The sequence below is a fragment of the Sphaerodactylus townsendi genome, linkage group LG08 (assembly GCF_021028975.2).
Source record: "Sphaerodactylus townsendi isolate TG3544 linkage group LG08, MPM_Stown_v2.3, whole genome shotgun sequence".
NCBI classification, from domain to species: domain Eukaryota; kingdom Metazoa; phylum Chordata; class Lepidosauria; order Squamata; family Sphaerodactylidae; genus Sphaerodactylus; species Sphaerodactylus townsendi.
In genome coordinates, this window is record NC_059432.1 from 55,887,328 (window position 1) to 55,906,919 (window position 19,592).

Sequence of the window (19,592 nt, forward strand, 5' to 3'; positions counted from 1 at the left end):
TTCTCTCACCTGGAAGCAAAATAGAAGGAAAAAAGACTGAGAACTCAAGGAATTATCTACTGTGCTCAATGTATCTGTACTGAATCCAAGTCTTTGCTCAAAGAAGAAATACAAGAGCTTGAGAAACTCACTAGAGTTGCTCATGTTTCTATGACAAACTGGTGGCTGGCAATTTGGAATCAAATCCATGTGTCCTGTTGAATTAGGACCTTAATTTTTCCAAATTGTCCTGAGAGTCAGTGTTTTCCAAAACTTTAAAATGGGCAAAAAAGTTTGGCATCCTAGTGATATTTAGCAAAACAATGCATTGCTTGCCTTATAACTGGTATTTTAAAAAAAACCTTAAAGAATCTTCAGAAATCTATATATCAGAAGCTTCTGACCAATTCCAGTTTCATGCAAGCAAGAACAGAAAGAGTTTTGAATGTCTGATTTTCAATACAATAAGTAGAACAGACACCTACTTAAATGTAATCAGCAAAGTATCATGAGTGCTTCTGTCCAATTAAGCATCTACTTGTGGAGAAGGGGTAGGAAGGATGTTGCAATAACCAACATGTGAAAGAAAAATCAGACAACTATTGTAGGATTAAAAGACTTATCAGGTTAACAGTTGACAGTAATGCCAAGTGTGTACCATGCACATATTTTGACAGTGCACTAACAAGTGCGCAGGGTGCTCCTGTCTGTCACTTGTTGTAAGAGCTCATGTGTGGACTAACCAGAATGTAGGCTGCAGAAACTTTTATTATTAAACATATAAATTATTATAGTGTTACTATTATGATACTATAATAGTTATTATTATAGGATCTCAGCTCATTTTTGGTGTAATTTTTCTCTTGATTCTAAAAGGTTGCAGAGCCATGATCTAGTCCTGCTCATAGCTGCACTTCATGAATAGTCTTAGGGTATGATCTTCTGTAACAATTGAGTGCTTTCCTGTCTTGCTCTACTTGAGATCTTCCTAAGAACAATGGATTAAGTGCTGTTTGAGGCCACACTGGTCTAGATATCACTTGCTTAACTTTGTTCTCATCACAACTTAGGTGTTTAAGCCTGTTCCTGAGCGCTGATCACAAATTCCTGTGCAATTTGGTATCTCCTAGAACTGGAAGGAATTCATGCAGTTTACATACCAGAACATACTGTAGTCAATTGGAAAAAGTACTCAACGCTGAAATACATAAAAACTAGAAAAAGCACTGTAGAAAGAATTTTTGTAGACAGAATTTTATTCCTTGAATAAAGTCTTAAGACAATTGGAAGTTTATAAGTGTTAATATGTTATGTAGAGTAGTTAACATGCCATCAGGTAGGAAATTACTGATTTGATTGAGAGTTCCAAGCTTGAAGACTTGTTTTCCAAAACTCCTACAACAGCTTCCTGCTACTATGCAGATTAGAAGCACAATCCAGGGCTCTAGTGTGCAGTATCAACCTAACCAGTATCGTTATAGAAGTGGGTCCACTTCTACTGTTCTTTTCCAGTAGTGGCATTGGAGGAAAGTGCTAGGCTTACCAAGGATTGCCAAAAAGACAAGTGGGTTTAAGAAAAAGTCAAGCCTGAACTGTCCCTACAAGTACTTTGGTCACATTATGGGAAGATAAAAGTCACTCAGAAAGAAAATGATGCTAGGACAAGAAGGCAGCAGAAAAAGAGGAAGAACCAATATGAAATGCATTGACTCTGAAAAGGAAACCACAACCCTGATTCATAGGGTCTTCTTGGGTTGGACACGAGTTGATAGCACATAACACACACACAACAAATCAAGCTCTAGATAAGATGCTTTCGCCAAAGTACTTAGACAATATGACAGTGCATTTTTTATTTCACATATTCATGTCATCTTGTACGAAAACAGTTATTTTAGGCTTTAGCAGAAATATGAATTTCCCAACAAGAAGAGGTAGGTACATTTATGACTGCCATTACAGTTAAGAGCAGTAAGGTGCTTTGCAAATATATACAAAGACAGACATGGCATGACTAAAATGTTAAACAAATGCTTCTAATCAGAATCATACCTCAATTGGGTAGAACCATTTAGTATACGATTCCACAGAGTCACAGCATTCCAGTACTTCATTTTGATCTGTACTACCACAGAAAGTTCTTTCTCCAAGAGATATTTTCCTCACATATCCATAAGATTATCCATAAGACCAGTCACATTCAAGTATACCATCAAGGTCTTTCTCAATTTCGATTAAATAATTACTAAGAGACAAGGTAGTAATTTGGGGAAACAGGACACCTTGTACAATTGCTTTAATCATCTCAACCATCTCAGCAGTCTTCATTTAAACATCTTGCTGATTTTACACACCTTACTATGGCATTTTTTTTAAAGACATCAGATGACCAAGGAAATAAGACTTTTTAGTTTTCTGGCAAGTGCTTTTGTAGTTCATTGTAAGCTTATATTCAAGCTAGCCTTTGCCGCCTTATTTATTAGATGTATAAAGGGCATCAATCTGGCTCCTGAAGTGTTTTGACACCTCTGCTCTCTTTGCCTTTAGTGTTGGCGTCAAGAGTCCATTTTCAACTGTGAACATTTCTGGATGGAGGTAGATGTCCTTTACCTAGTTGCAGAGAGAGCATCATAAAATACGTGTCATAAGGAGTGCCATACAAATTTGCTTGATGTCCTACAACATACAGTTTAACACAGAACATAGACTATTTGATCTGACAGAAACTACACTACTGATTGATTTTTTTCTGAACCAGAAGTCTACTTTTAAACCAGAACCCATCCCCCCATACACTTCTGCAGCAAGAAAGCTTCAGTGTCAGTCGTTGGTTTTATCTCCTTTGAGATAAAGCAATTATTTGACTATTTTTAAGATTTATCACAGTACTTCGCATGATATATGAATTCATCCAGCTCTCTAGTTCAGCAGCTGGGAAGATAAACACATAGCAATAGGTACAAATCAGGAAAGTCATTGACTTGCTAAAGATCAGTCACAGAGTTTGAGCATCATGGCCTAGAATAACATGCAAACCCATTTGTTGGCCCTCCTCAACTTTCTCTTGGAAGCCCAGTGGCAAATATTAAGGTCAACTTGGCTTCACTTAAAAATGTGAAGTCCTTTAGCATCCAAACTAGCATCTATTTCATTTGTTCCTAGACACAGTAGAAGTAACAAAGGGAGGGATCACAGATTTCAGCATCTAGAACCAGAAACATTTATATTTTCATTTATGCACTGAAACCAAGCCCATTAGATTTCACATAAACGTTTTCCAAGCCAACGGCATTGACGATGCTTTTTGTAGAGTTCTAATTTAGATCACTTACCTTACAGCCCCATCCAATAGGGATAGGCCAAATTGCCTTCGAGACATAGCGCAGGCCCATGTGGCAAATTTGCCCTTTCAAAGGCATTTTCCCTCATGGTGGAGTAGAAACGCCAACAGGGGGATGCCACAAACCTCTGGGACGCCGGATACAGTGCCCAGCTCTGCATCAGTGTTCCTGCATCATCATCACCCCCATCTGTGCAGCAGGGGTGTGCTAGTTGGCCTCCACCTGGGCTTCTGCCTCGTGAGTCCTGGGGCCACTGCCTCAAACTTATGTCCAAAAGGGTGGCATGAGTCCATTGAGCCCCATGGAGAGCTTTCAGGAGGCTGGAGAGGGTTTTAAAATAATAATAATAATAATAATAATAATTTCCCTGCACCACCTGAAAGCCCTCTGGAAGTGTAGCTTTGGCTCTACTTCCAAGTACCTTGGCCTTTGGATGGGGCTGCCCAATACCTTAAGTACTTTAAATAGCCTACAGTAAGAGCTCAAGTGAATAACCTGCTTACCTGTTCAAAAGACTTAAGGCCAGCTTCCTTCCCCAGTTTGATCATGTCTTCCAAAATAGCTTTTTTCACTGCCTAAAATTTAGCAATAGCAGTTTATTAAATATGCTGTCGTGTAATCACTCCCTAACAATCCCTCTTTTCTTTATACCCAAGATGAAAAAGTTCATCTGTGACACCAAAATCCAGGGTGGGAGCAAGCAGGCTCAATGGCAAGAGAGCTGTCACATGCAGGGAAGAAGTATACCCCTAAAGATTAGTATTTCTGACAGCTGACCAGCTAGCAGAATGATCCATCATAAACGATCCATAAATAGTTCCCCCCTCTTTCAATGGACCTATGAATTCTTCATCTGATAGTAAAGAAAGCGCTCCCAGCTTTCCATTGCAACTAAGCCAATTGTGCAACTGAGTTCCAGTTGTCAGTTAATCTGCACAGGAGACCCCAAATACATGGACTTTTGTTATATTCCTGCCCCTTACTAGAGGTCCATGGAATCCTGGTGCTTATCCCACCAGCAATAAGGTAGTATTCAGCTGGCCAAGATGTTTCTGCCTTTTGTCTTTGAGGATCTTGCCCACCCTTACCAAATCTTACATTAGACCTGTACTTACTCCAGCTTCTTTCCCCTCCATTATAGCCAAAATGAGGTTTGCTTTCACTTGGAATTAGTCAAGTTTTCAGTGAGTTCTGCACATGCCTTGTGGACTCCTTAGTATTGCAAACTTTGTGAAATAAGGTTCAACTATCTATTCAGTATCTGCTGCATTTCCCCTTTCCTCACCAGAGTTTTACTTGATTTCTATCCTGGATTCCACAATTATGTGCACCTGTTCATAAAAAGCACCCCACAACTGGTGGCAGCAGATACCCCTTTTCCCTACTTTTTCAGCGTTCCCAGCTCCTTTTATAATTCTACATTTGATATGAGGGCAAACTCTTACCTGTGTCACCAAATATTTTTTCTGAAACACACCCAAATCAGTGGAAATTGCATCTTTGTAAACCCATGGTTTTTTTTAAAAAAAAGGGGAGCTGTAAAATGATATCTACAGACTAGCTAAAGAATTTGGTTTACAGACACAATGACAAAGCAGCAAAACAGCTACTGTTAATGCAGGTTGTCATTGCTCAAGACAAATAAATTGTCTATTGCCTTTCAGTCAACATGATCTTATTGGTGCATTTCTTACATTTACCATTGAATAAATTTTTACTCTAAGAAACCTTTGAGAAATTGTGCTTATGGTCAGTTTTCTGTACCTGAAGCATCTTTAAAAATCTGAACAGTTGGAATACTTTGTCAAGATATTATGGAATATCTGAACAGAGGACCTACACCACTTCCAGATTACTTAGTTACTAAGCATTTGTTTCATATTTTGGTATCTTTCCTGCTATATAAGAACACTTAACTCAGGGTTACTGGCAGAGTCCCTCCCCAAAAGACAGTATGTAAAACAGGATATTGCATTGCCAAAGCACTATTTTTAGGAGTATTGCTCAATATCTAACTGCCACCCTGGAACAACTGTGTGGTATTAATGTCTATCACAACCTTGTGCTATGAGTTTTTGATTGAAACTAAACATTCCAAAGCACTGTACAAGGGTAGATACAGAAGTTAAGCAAACAATACAGTAGGTTGTTCACTAACAGATGGTTCTAAGCATTGCTTCTTCTCACATCCACTATTGTTTGCTACATGGTTAAAATTTGATGTACAGTTATCCTCTCATACACTTTGTATGAAGCACTTAAGAAACAGAGGCAGACATTCTGCCTGTAACTTGCTTGGGCAGAAAAGTCTGATGACTGCAGTAGCAAACAGTGATTTGCACAGAACCCTCCTATAATAATTTATGGAACACTACTTCTAAAAAGAGTACATGAAATTAACCAGGTGTGTGTAAAAATTTTTTTCCAGATTTGGGTATACTGGACTTGAAAAATATCCATAATCCTGAATTCCAGTACCAATATGGTATTTGGATTTGATTTTTTCCCCAGTAATCTGCATTATTGGGATCCATTATTCCCCTTAGAAAACTTTCCAGATGGCTTAGGGAGTGTAGTTTTTGAAGGTACAGATACTAAAACTGCAGCAGAGTTGTGGATGCCAGTCCTTTAAATAATCCCCAAATTTCAAATATATGGGACCTATGGGTCCAATTCTGTGGTCTCCTGAACAGGGTGCCCCCAGCCATCCTCCATTATTTACTATGGAGGAAAAAACGGGGGAGGGGGGCTTCAATCTGCAAGCAGCAATCACTAGTCAAATAATGTCTCCCGTGAAACAGCCAACATAAGTCCATAAGAATAATGCAGAACCCAAAAAATCCCAGTTGAATCACAATGTACCAAGCCAAACAAAACCAAAATCAAAGCAGAGAATTTGATTTTGCAAGCCCAACAAAACCAATGACACTGTACAAAAGCCCAGCAGAAACCAGAGCCACTATGGCAGTGCAAACCTAATAACCCCAATGTCAAAGCAAGATCTCAGCAGAACAAACCCAAGCAAAAGATTAAGGGAATGTTTCAAGCCCCCCCCCCCCCCCACCCCCAAATGGCCATGTACAGAATGCCCAGCAGATTCCAGTGCCACAGTGGCAGAGCAAAATCAGGATAACTAATGTCAAGCCAGAGAAGAACAAATAGAACTCCAGATGCATGAGCAAAGGGAATAAAAGTGGGAAGGGGGAGAGAAAATGAAAAACTGTCCCTGGGAGCATATAACGCTGGTTCCTGATCTGCCCAGTAAATTCTTAATATTTTTGGAATTTTTTCGGACCTTCTTTTTCAGTTTCCAGAAAACCCCCAATCATTTGGAAGGCCCCAAAAATACCTATACCATGGATTTTGGATATATTTTTTGGCTTGATGCACATCCCTAAATTAACAGTAAAGCTAGTGCGCATATTATCCCAGTCAAATCTAGTTTTGATTAGAACACAATTCAAAATCAGACATTTTCCTCAATGACAAAAAAGTGGCACTTACAACACTTTTGCAGAGTTCTTCATATGATTCCTTCAGTCCCAACTTTTTTGTGAACTCTGGAAGAGTCTCTGGGTCAGGAACTACCACGCCAATCAAGAAAGACTTGGGGGAGGGGGAGGGGAAAGAAAGCAGATAAGTTAGGCTCCTGATCATTCCCAGTCCGATTTGTAAGAACACATTTACAATACATATAAGCCCCTTCTGACTTGGAGGCAGAAGTTCTTACGTGTTATTTCATGTTAAGAAGGTGGTCTGTTCCTATGAACATTCCCCATATTATTGTCTGTTTTATATCTATATCTTCCTTTTAACCTAATGAAGCTAGAAAACATCTCAAGATAACACAACCTGTCCACAGAGTGCCAGTTAAGCGTCTCCCTGAGGACCTTCTTCAGAAATGTACACTTACCTGTAAGCTTTCCCCATGCACAAAGACCTGCGCTATAGGAGCACTTCTGATGTAAATGTTTTCTATCTTCTCTGGTGCAATATACTCGCCTTGAGCAAGTTTGAAGATGTTCTTTTTTCTGTCAATAATTTTCAAGGTTCCACTCTGTGAAAAAGAGTTAGTACATCTGATATAATTTATGTTCAGTGTATCCCAAGCTCTAGTTGCTAAATGTACTGCTTATTGGAGAGACTGCATCTAGCAACCAAATAGTAAGTAATAGTGGTGCATTAATACCTGTGGAAAGTTATTGCAGCTCTGTGCAATTGTAGCTTTATCAATTATTAGAATAAGTACTGGTTTTTAATGGGCAAGTTCTGGAGCAGCGGTTCTCAACCTGTGGGTCGTGACCCCTTTAGGGGTTGAACAACCCTTTCCCAGGGGTTGCCTAAGACTCTCTGCAGCAGTGTTCTCCATCTGTAAAATGGATAAATGTTATGGTTGGGGGTCACCACAACATGAGGAACTGTATTAAAGGGTCGCAGCATTAGGAAGGTTGAGAACCACTGTTCTGGAGGTTAACAAGAGACAGTGGTAGTAACAGCAAATAACAGGTCTGAGTACTTACTCAACTATTCTGCCCTAGGCATACAATCTAATCATCAAAAAAAGATGAAAGCAAACTAGGAGTGTGCAAAAGACTTTTTCCCCAGATTTGGGTATACTGGACTTGAAAAATATCAGTGTTCCTGAAATCCAGTACCAATATGGTATTTGAATTTGGCTTTTTTTTCCAGGAATCTGCATTCTTGGAGTCTCATCATTCCCCATGGCAAAACCTGCCACATGGCTGACGGATTGTAATTTTTGAAGGTACAGACACTAAAACTGCAGCAGAGCTGCAGGTGCCTTCCCCCTCCTCTCTGCTATGACACAGCACCTCTCTGAATTTTTGTACCAAAAAGGGGGGGGTTGGTAGAGGTGGGGGGGGGAGTTTGGCTTCAAGGAAGCTGAGGGGAGTGCAGTGCTGGGAAGTCCAATTTGATAACTTGCCCTGGGCACAATTTTCCATAAATATTCCCCTGGGTGCAATGCCCTCTCCTATGTTGCTACCTATTTAATTTCAGAAGGTAGATGCACCTGAAGTAACGTCTTCAACAATGACCATAGCACTTGGGTAGGTTCACAAGGAAGTAGTTAGTCTTTCAAGTATGCTGGTCCCAAGTCATATAAGTCTTTGAAATTCTAAACCAGCACCTTGAATTAGCCCCTTTGTGGCCAGAAACTGATAGGGAGTCAGTATAGATGAGTCAAGGTTGTAACAATATGGTCCCTTTGACCCACTCTGGACAGCATCATGGCTGCAGCAGCCTACACCACCTGAAGTTTCTGAACTCTTTTCAAGGCTAACCCCCAGGACATGCAGGACAGTGGCCAGATTGTTTCTGCCCAGGAAAAGTTGCAGCTGGGGAAGCAGTCAAAGCTAGTAAAATACATGCCTGACCACAGTGGCCACCTGCCTGGGTCCAGACCTAATCAGTGGCACTTCCATCTTGTTGGGATTACATTTAAGTTTATTAGCCCACATCCACAGCACCCTCAGCAACAATCTCCAAGTGCCCATTCAAAATCTCAACAGCTTCTATGGGTCTGCTGGAAGATTGAGATAGAGCAGAGAGTCTTCTGCAGACTGGTGAAACCAAGCACAAATTGTTGTATGGTCTGTAGACATAGAAAAGCACAGGGGAAAAGATGGACCCCACAGGGCAAGGGGCTGAGTATTAGTCACACTAAGCACCATCGTCTGAAATTTACACTACAAGAATGACCAGGACCACTTTAAAACAGTACCTACCAGTTCCAACCCAAAAGGGCCATAATAGGCCTAAAGACAACATGGGCTCAAGAGCTAAGCATGCTAATTAGATCTATTATAGCTAGATTTTTTGCCTATCACATCAGAAGTTTCCAGCATGACTCACAGCTTGAGTACAGACTTCCGTCAAGATTTTTTCACCAAATGAAGAATCTTTTTGAAAAGCCATACTTCTAGAATTCTGTAACTGAATTACGAGTGTTGCCGATGAGTCAGTAAGTGACCAACTGGTGTCAGTGTCAACAGATTACCACTAATGTATTTTTAGTGTACTCTCATACCTCGTATTTACATTATACACCCTGGTAATTTTATTACCACATGCACAATACGTTGTTTAGGTTCTTTCGTATGGGATAAGGTGCATTGTATATGTGTATATTCCACAGTACACCTATTTTTATTGTTATGAAATAAAGTACAAAATTACTATTTCTCTTAATAGAGGTTTGTCTTGCCATTGCCTTCAATTTCTGAAGGCATGGTCTAACAGCAAACCCTCCCAGAAGCCATATAGTAACATTAGCCATTCTTTCCCACAGCCAATTGTAATTCCCTTGGAGGAGAATAGGGACACTTTGTCTTTTTGGTACTAGAATCCCAATTCTGTTTCAGAATTTTAGAAGCAGAGTCCAAATACCTTAAAGGCATAATTTAATAGGTGATGCAGAATCTGCAGTTTATCTTTGGAAGATTCCCAAACACTAGCACCTGCTAGTATCCTGGTGTCAACGTTCACTAGGTTTTTTGTTAGTATATCACTTGACATTTAATCCAGATTTGACACTATTAAAGAAAGGTCTTCTGGCTACTCTTATTATTATCCTCCTATCCTAGCCAACATAGTGTAGGAGTTCAGGTATTGGACTAAAACCTGGGAAACACAGGTACACATACCCTCACACCATGAAACTTGTGGGGTGACTTAAGTCAACCATACAATCTCATCCCTGACCCTAGCTACTATTTGTGTGGGAGATCTCCAAGGAATACTAGGATCTTGATGCAGAAGCAGGCAATGGCAAAACACCTCTGAAGATCTCTTGCTTTGAAATTCCCACAGGAACATCGTAAGTCAGAAGCTGTCCTCCCTGCCCCCCACCCCAAAAAACTCATAGCCACAGAAGCTGCCAAAAACTTTTAGATGTATGTTACCTGTTACTGTTTGCATAGTATTTATTACTTTACAACATGAAAGTCAGTTAGCGTGTAGGTATTGTCCATGGTTTTATACTGGGCTTTTTCTCCCATCTTTGGTATGTCAAGTTTATAGGAATCATTCTTTCATAAGATTGCAAAAAAATGCATTGTTCTTACAAGTCTATTATTTAGTGTCTGTACTAAAGAATATACTTAAAAACTCAACATCCTCGAATATGAGCTTTCTTACCGGTAACCATTTCCCAATGTCTCCAGTATGAAGCCACCCATCCTTATCAAGAGCTTCTGCTGTTTTCTCTGGATCCTTTAGATAACCTTTGAATACATTTGGTCCCTTAATGCAAACCTATAGAAGATACAGCTGAGTTTTAGTCCCACCTCCATTTAGGAACAAGGTAAGTTCACATATTTTTTGATCAGAAAGATTGTTTACCTCTCCTTCATTGTTAGCTGCAAAGTAGTTCATTTCAGCAACATCTTCAAGTTTGATGAGATTACAGGCAAGAGGTGGCCCAACATGGTCTGGAAAAGATCATCCACAACATTTAAAGACTTGTTCTGTAGAGTACCTTCTTTACCACACCTTTACCACATCTTCACAGTCATTTAAGACAGCATGATCACCACAGTAGTGGAATGCGGCAAAGTTTAAGAGTAAGCTTTGTCACTTTGCCCGTTCATCCTTGCTGTCCTGCACAGAAACTATTATGTTCTCTTTTGTATCTATTCCCAGATGCAAATCAATATGTTAGTACATATACGCTATCCTTATTCTGAGGATATTCTTCCCTGAGCTCGGGTAACAATAATTCCCTTTCCATACATATATCCTCACTATATAAAGTGACAAACTATACTACATTTTGAAAAGAGTCCTACCTGTTGTCCAGTCTCCTATTAACGAGAAAGTACAGCCAGCAGTGCATTCTGTCTGACCATATGCTTCAAAAATCTGGTTAGGAAAATTAGTGTTAAATACAGCCTTTGAGTTCCAACAAGGATGCTATTTTATCAGGGAGCTTAATTTTATCAGGGAACTTAATTTGCCACTGCAAGTCATGATTAGCAGGCTAATCTGTTATGTCAGTTGGCCTCCACAGTGTACTTCCTTAGTAGAAGGATATAACACAAGTTCACATTGCAGGATAGCATGAGAGAAACAGTCCCATATTTTGAAAACAGATCAACCAACTTGTTTAACAAAACAATTCACTTTTATTTATTTTATTCAAAATAAATATTTTATTCAAAATTCAGGTGACCTTTGTAAGCCACCTTGAGTTTCACAAGGCAGAATGTAAACAAAACAATTTGAAACACGAAAAAATCCCACAATTTAAAATCTTAATTAGGACTTCAAGTTAATAAAAACTGAATGAATCAAACACAATCCTAAATAAAACTGTCTTCTACTGCCTCCTGGAGATCAAGAGTGAGAAGGGTAGATGTATCTCCCTGAGGAGGTTGTTCCATGATTATGGGGCTGCTTCTAAAATATGCCTGTCTACTGCATGCTTACCAGGTTAGCTTCTTTGGTTGGTGGAACAGTCAAGACTGCATCTCCCTGTGATCTTAATTCCCGGGGAGGGAGATATGGGGAAGATTATCCTTCTGATGTCTACTTTGATGCAAGTCAGCTCCAAGCATGACTGGAAGCTTACTACAACAGCAGCAAAGCACTTTCACATTTCATCTACAAGTTACCACACTGTCAGTTCCTTTTATTTATTTTATTTTATTTTTATTTATTTTTTCGATTTATAAACCGCCCCATCCCCAAGGGGCTCTGGGCGGTGCACAACATTAATATATATATACAATTAAGTAAGGTTCACAATAGTGACCACACAACAATCAGTATATAACTAAAATCCATTAAAAACTATTAAAACAGCGGTTGACACATCAATGACAGGCGTCCTATAGCCCGATTCATTAAAATCTCCCCAAAAAGAAGAAGGAGAGGCCAGACTCCAGTCTAGGAGGGTAACATAGATAACCAAAATTCAGATGGTAAAAGAATGCATAAAGCATGAGGGGGGGGGGACCACTCAGCGACTGGACACTCCAAGAGGCCAGTAGGAACAACTCAGTCTTACAGGCCCTCGCGGAACTCACCAAGGTCCCGCCAGGGAACCTGGACAACTGGAGGAAAGAGTGTTCCACCAGGCTGGGGCCAGAGGCCGTAAAGGTCCACCTGCTGTGGCCCTTGTGAAGGCTTTCAACCGCATCATTGAGGGAGCCAGGAACCACCAACAAATTTGCCTCTGCTGACCGCCAGAAGGCCGAGTAGGGGCAATATGGGGTATGCCGGTCTCTCCAGGTACGAGGGTCCCAGGCAGCGTGAAGGCGCTTAAAGGAGTCAAAAACCCACACCTTGAAGATGATTTGGAATTCCGCACTGGGGAGCCAAATGCCAGCTGGCACAACACAGGTTGAATAATATGATCACGCGAAGAGCGCCTGTGAGTAAACCGCGCCGCTGCATGTTGGACCAGTTTCAGTTTCCGAATCAAAGCGCAAGGGAAGGCCAGCGTAGAAGGCGAGTTACAATAGTCAAGCCTGGAGGTGACCGTTGCATGGATCACAGTGGCCAGGTCTGCCACCTGAGATAGGAAGGGGGCCAGCAGCGCCGAGGCCTGCCGGAGATGGAAACGCCAGTCCGGGTTCACAAGGGGCCACCTGGGTCTCCGATTAGAAAGAGGGCGAAGATCCAGGGTGGACCCCCAGACTTCACAGAAGGAGGGGCGGCGCCAAAATGGCCCCTCCCACTCCGGCGGCTGGAAGTCCTCCACCTCCCCCTGCGGCCAAGCCAAAGGATCTCCATCTTCGATGGATTCAGTTTCAGCCTGCTCTGCTGCAACCAACCAGCGACCGCCTCCAAACAATGCTGTAGAGCTGCAGGGGCCATGACTGCTCCCCTCTCCATCAACAGAATGAGCTGAGTGTCATCAGCATACTGGTGACAAATCAGCCCAAAGCTCCGTACCAGCTGAGCAAGTGGCCGCATATAGATGTTAAATAATAGCGGGGACAGCAGCGCTCCCTGGGGTACACCACACTGAAGTGAGCACTTCTGGGAGGCTTGGTCCCCGCACCACACCCCGTCCTCAACATATTGCTCATTCTTTATTTCATCATGCAAAGTCTTTTCCCAGGAACTCCCAGTTTCTATACAGATGACACTAACAGAATGAGGAAGTTTAAAGGAACCCATGATCTCCCCAAATCTTACCTGACATCCAAAAGCGGACCTGAGGAATCTCAAGACAGATGGAGATATTGGGGCAGCTCCAGTTACTACTACTCGCACTTTCCCACCCATGATATCCTGCAAAGAAAAATAAAATATTGTCATTTGCAAGCACCATTGCTCCAGCACCAGCTGCAGGAGACAAAGCAATTTTGTCAGACGTGTGTTAGTATGTTTAAGAGCAACACATACTTGAATTTTCTTGAATACCAGCTTGTCCCAGATACTTGTATTTCGGAGAATGCCCTGCTTCACTTCAGCATGTTTCCTAGCCACAGCAATATTTAGCAGAAGACGTTTGAATTTTGTTTGAGCACCACTTTGTATCTGCAAGAGATTAACCCATTATCAGAAAATTGTGGGTGAATATGAAATATTGTGGTTGAACACATGAAAACCGACCACCATTGGAGTAACTATATTTCACCTTCAGCTATTGTGTTCAAAGTCATGGAATAAGGTCTTGTAAGCTTTGAATATAGCCCAGAGGTACCCACCTTCAAAAGAACTTGTGCCTGCCCTCAAGCTTTAGTATCCAAACATTTTGTATTCAATATAAAACTTTTTTCTAACTAGTTGTAACAAAGCATATTTCTTACTAACAATGCATGTTTCTAAGTAGCTGCAGCGAACTGGTGAAAGCATGTTCTTGAAATAAAGGGCTTCTTTGTCAGGTGACCAACAAATTATTACCTTGTCATAGATCCTGTTCAGCAGTCTTGGCACTACTGGAAAGATGGTTGGCTTCAGTGCTTTCATGTCATCTGTCAGAAGTCTAATATCTCCTTGGAAGAACCCCACTCTTGCTCCACTGCTGTATAGTACTGTCTAAAATGCAACAAATAACACATGTTGTATATTGCAAGACTATAACTACTGCAAGTTGAGCCCTCCCCCACATCCTTGAGTCCATTTAAACGGTAGAGATCGAGTCACAGTTTTGTCATGAATTTGCTTGGTAATAGGTATTCAGAATATTGACCATGTAAAGAGTAGGGAATCTCAGCAAAGTGATAATTGCAAGTTATTTCCTTATTAAAAGCTAAGTCTGCTGATTCCGATTGCAAAATTCAAATGAGTGTTTCCCCTTCATAACCATCTAAAAAAAAGCTTATGATAACTAGAGAACTAAGTTACTACTACAGAAAAGGCAATGAAAAGGAACAAAGAAGAAAAACATTCATGTATTATAGACTGGGTGGCATGCACTACTTCCTCTTCCTGTTGCATAGTAGTAAATTAGTGTCTTACAAGTGCCCAGCTCCAATGACAGATCTTTTAGGCAGCAAACAGCCAGTATCACCAGTACCTTAGCCGTATTCACATGTTACCATGAGCACAAGTACAATCCATGTAAAGTTTACACTAGGAGTGTGCACCAATTTTTCCTGTTCTTTTTAAATATTTGGATTTAATAAACCTGAATTATTTGGGAGGGGAGGGAGAAATCCAAAAATCCCAAATCCCCATACCAATTTGGTTTTTTCCCAGTTTTCAAAAAAAATATCCAAACATTTTGGGATTTATAAAACCCTATAGAAAACCTTTTCCAGTATTCTAAGGGGTTTTTTTTAAAGGTAGAATCACCAAATTTGCAGCATAGCTGCAGGTGACTCTCCTTAGAAGAATCCCCAAGTCTGGTAAAGACTGGGTCTGAGAGTCCAATTTTATAGCACTCCAAAGAGGAGGCCCCACCAATTCTCTATTGTTTCCAAAGGATAAAAAAAATGAGCCCCCTAAAATTGGACTCCCTGACCCAGTGTTTACAAAACTTGGGAGTTCTTACAAGGAGAATCAGCAAATTTAGTACCTCCACCTCAGAAATTGGCCTGCTTAGAGTTCCAGAAATATTGGCCATAGGGTAACATAGAATCAAGCTCTTTACAAATTAGAGCATGGCTCCATATTAGTCTCCATATTAGTCTTAGGGGAGAAGAGTTGAGGTAGAAAAACCACATTTGCAGAATACCTGCTGGTAACTTTACAAGAACTCCTGTCAGGTAAAGATTGGGTGTGAGGCTCTAATTTTATGGCTCCCCGAATAGAGAAAATATGGGAGCCAATCAAATATTCACCAAACGCAGGGGTTCTTGTAAGGAAAGGCATTCTTGTAAGGAAAGGCGCCAGGAATTAAGCCAAAAATGTGGTGCCTCAACATCAAAAAACAGCATTCTCTGAGCCATGCAAAGATTTTGCATTGACTGACAGTGAAACCCTGTCAAAAAACGAGACGAAAATATTTTGCTTTTTAGCTTTGTTTCAATGGCCCCTTTTTGTCTTTGGCTTTTTGTTTCAGTTTGGCATATCGACATAAGAACATAAGAACATAAGAACAAGCCAGCTGGATCAGACCAAAGTCCATCTAGTCCAGCATTCTGCTACTCGCAGTGGCCCACCAGGTGCCTTTGGGAGCTCACATGCAGGATGTGAACGCAATGGCCTTCTGCGGCTGTTGCTCCCGATCACCTGGTCTGTTAAGGCATTTGCAATCTCAGATCAAGGAGGATCAAGATTGGTAGCCATAAATCGACTTCTCCTACATAGAAATCTGTCCAAGCCCCTTTTAAAGCTATCTTCCCAGGTTGAGTTGGCCATCACCCACCTCCTGTGGCAGCATATTCCAAACGCAATCACCCGCGTTCGCGTGAGAAATTGTTTCCTTTTATTAGTCCTAATTCTTCCCCAGCATTTTCAATGGAATGCCCCCTGGTTCTGAAGTATTATTGTGAGAAAAGAGGGAAAAATTTGTTTCTCTCTGTGTATTTTCTATGCCATGCATAATTTTGTGAACTTCAATCATATCCCCCCTCCAGCCTCCTCTCCAGAGCTAAAGGGAGTCCCAAAGCGGCTGAGGCCTCTCCTCATAGGGAAGGTGCTCCAGTCCCTCAATCATCCTTGTTGCCCTTCTCTGCACTTTTTCTATCTCTTCAATATCCTTTTTTTGAGAATGCGTGACCAGAGACTGGACACGAATACTCCAATGTCACGGTCCGCACCACTGCTTTATATAAGGGAATGACAATCTTTGCAGTTTATTATCAACAATTCCTTTCCTAATGATCCCCAGCATAGAGTTTGCCTTTTTTACAGCTGCCGTACATTGAGTTGACATTCCCATGGAACTATCAGCACTAAGGCCTAAAGCTCCCTTTACTGGTCTGTGACCTGATAGCACTGACCCCTGTAAGCGTCTTAATGTGAGAGAGTTTAGATTTTTTGCCCTATGTGCATCACTTTACATTTTGCTACGGTGAACTGCATTTGCCATTTCTGAGCCCACTCACCCTAATTTATCGGGATCGCTTGGAGCTCTTAGCCATGATCCTTTGTGGGACATCACCACCCTACCATAATTTGGTATCATCTGCAAACTTAGCCTGCATACCCACCCTACTTCCAGGTCTCATTTATGAATGGGTTAAAGAGTACTGGTCCCGAAAACTGTTGGATCTTAGGGGACACTGCACTCGAAATCTCTCCATTGTGTGAACTTCCCATTTACACCCACTCTTTGTTTACAACATAAACAGTTTTTAATCCATGGGAGGACTTCCCCTCTTATTCCTTCATTGCTACAGGTTTTTCTCAACAGTCTCTGGTGGTGAGGAACTTTGTCAAAACCTTTTGGAAATCCAAATAGACAATGTCACGCAGTTCCACCCTCGTCCACATGCCTGTTTTACACCCTCAAGAGGAACTCTAGTAATGTTTGTAAAGACAGGATTTGCCTCTTAAAGAAGCCATGCTGACTCTTTCTCTCAGCAGTTCTTGCTTTTCTACATCATTTTATAATTTTATCTTTTAATGATAGATTTCCTAACTAATTTACCAAGAACAGATGTCAAACTGACTGGCCTGTAATTTCCGGGTCCCCTACGATCCTTTCTTAAAGATTGGTGTATGACGGTAAGCCCATCTTCCAGAATCTTCAGGGATGGAGGCCTGATTTCAGGGATAAGTTGCATATTAAAGTGGGAAGATCAGCAATTTCGTAGCGGAAGCTCTTTAAGAACTCCTTGGTGGGTAGATACAATCTAGCCGGGCAGGGGATTCTGGTAACATTTAGTTTATCAATGGTTGCTGTGAACTTCTTCCCTCTTGTCCTATCACTATCTTCTCAGCTTAGTTTCTCGGATTAAGCCTCCCCTAAGAAGCTTGGTTCAGGTGCAGGAATGTTCCCTCACGCCTGCCTCTTAGGTGGAAGACAGATGCAAAGAATTCATTCAGCTTCTCTGCAATCTCACCGCCATCTTTTAAGCACACCTTTTTGTTCCTTTTGTCGAACTAACTCGCAGGGACCTGCACCTTCCCTTGCTGGCTTCCTGCTTTTGATGTACTCTTGAAGAACTGGGTCTCTGATGTTGCGTAGCCAGCGTTCCTCCTTAACTCCTTTTAAGCCTCCCCTTACAGCTCGCTTACTTGCTTCTCTTTGCTACCATTTTGTGTTCCCTCTCATATTCTTTCTATCAGTCGGAAGCTGGACTTCCCATTTCTCTAAAGACATTTTTCTTTTTTCTGATAATTTCCTCAACCTACTCGGCCCTTTGTTAACCATGGTGGCTTTCTTTTTTGGACAGGGTGCTGCCTTTTCTAACCTGTGGAACACATTCCAGCTGAGCTTTTATTACTGTGTGTTTTTAAGTAGCTTGTCCAAGCATCCTGGACGGATTTGACTCTCTTGGATTCTTTCCCTTTCAGCTTCCTACGCTTCATCCCCCCCATCATCTTTTGAGAAATTTCCGCTTTCTGAAGGTTAGCTTAATGTAAGCTTATACATTTCTTAGTAGTTGCTACGCTTGTTCACAGACATGCTGAGATAGCTACTGAATCTTGACAGCAACGTGTGGTGAAGCTATTCCTCCCTAATCGGCCTCAACAACACTGACTTCCTGCACACCAGGTCCTGGGTCCCACATAGAATTAGATCCCTAGGATCACCTCTCCCCTGGTTGGTTCCACAACCATCTGCTCTGTAAACCACAGGTCGGTACAGCATATCCAGGGAATGCTCTCTCCCCTTACTAATGACCTTGTTTAGCCACATTTTCCAGTTTATATAGGGATAGTTAAAATCACCCATTACCACTCACGTTTTGTTTTTGGTTGGCCCTCTCTAATTTCTTTTTTCCATCCTCAAGATCCTCTTATTGCACTTTGGTCAGGGGGGGCGTATAATGATATTCCCTAATATTAGAAGCTGTCCTTTCTTCTCACACCTGGTATTGATATCCACAGTGATTCTGTAGGGGAACCAGCTCCCTGCATTGTCTATTTTATGTGATACTCATGCTCTCTTTGGATGTAAGAGACAACTCCACCCTTTAATGCGCCCTGTCCTATCCTTCCCTATAGAGCCTGTAGCCTGGGTATATACTTAGCATCCCACTGGTTCTCCTCATTCTCCCACCATGTCTCTGTAATTGCCCACTATATCAAAAGTCCTCGCTTCAAAACTCTTGTACTCTAGCTCCCCCATTTTGTGTGAGTCGAGATGTCTTCTACTAATAGCGCCATAGAGACACCTGTATACCCTGCTCTCTGTCCCTTAACCTGGGATTTATGTGCTTTACCCTCAAAGTCTTTTGCAGACACTATCCCTTGTCCCACATGCACATCAGTTGCTTTATGTTCCTCGCTTGTATGTGGTTGATTTAGAAAAACCTCCCTCTCTGTCTGCATCCCCATAGATACTGTATTCCGAACTGAAGTCACCTCAGCTCCTGTCGGCTTTCCCCCAGTGATCAGTTTAAAAGCTGTTCTGCCACATTTTTAATGTTGAGCGCCAGCAGCCTGGTTCCTCTTTGGTTAAGATGAAGCCCGTCCCGTTTGTACAGGCCTGCCTTGTCCCAAAAGGTTCCCCAGTTCCTGACAAATCTGAAACCCTCTGCCTTACACCACCTTCTCATCCACGCATTGAGACCCTGTATCTCCGCTTGCCTAGCTCGCCCTGCGCGTGGAACGGGTTGCATTTCTGAGAATGCCACCTTGGAGGTCCTGGACTTCAACCTGTTTCCTAGCAGCCTAAATTTAGCTTCCAGAACCTCCCGGCTACATTTCCCAATGTCGTTGGTGCCAATATGGACCACAACT

The 19,592-nt window shown here is 41.5% G+C and overlaps 1 protein-coding gene across 4 annotated transcripts in view; it reads right to left on the reverse strand.

Moving 5' to 3' along the window:
• Positions 1-1,217: 1,217 nt before the first annotated feature.
• Positions 1,218-19,592, reverse strand: part of ACSL5 (acyl-CoA synthetase long chain family member 5) — a 58,839-nt gene continuing 40,464 nt past the window's right edge. For all 4 annotated transcript variants that reach the window (XM_048505348.1, XM_048505349.1, XM_048505350.1 and 1 more), the window contains 10 exons: positions 14,196-14,330; positions 13,695-13,829; positions 13,485-13,580; positions 11,129-11,201; positions 10,683-10,771; positions 10,479-10,595; positions 7,234-7,377; positions 6,825-6,926; positions 3,824-3,895; positions 1,218-2,589 (listed from right to left, as the gene is read on the reverse strand). In XM_048505348.1, coding sequence (XP_048361305.1) covers positions 2,452-2,589; positions 3,824-3,895; positions 6,825-6,926; positions 7,234-7,377; positions 10,479-10,595; positions 10,683-10,771; positions 11,129-11,201; positions 13,485-13,580; positions 13,695-13,829; positions 14,196-14,330 — 1,101 coding nt within the window. In that variant the 3' untranslated portion in view covers positions 1,218-2,451. The remainder of the gene's footprint in view (positions 2,590-3,823; positions 3,896-6,824; positions 6,927-7,233; positions 7,378-10,478; positions 10,596-10,682; positions 10,772-11,128; positions 11,202-13,484; positions 13,581-13,694; positions 13,830-14,195; positions 14,331-19,592) is intronic.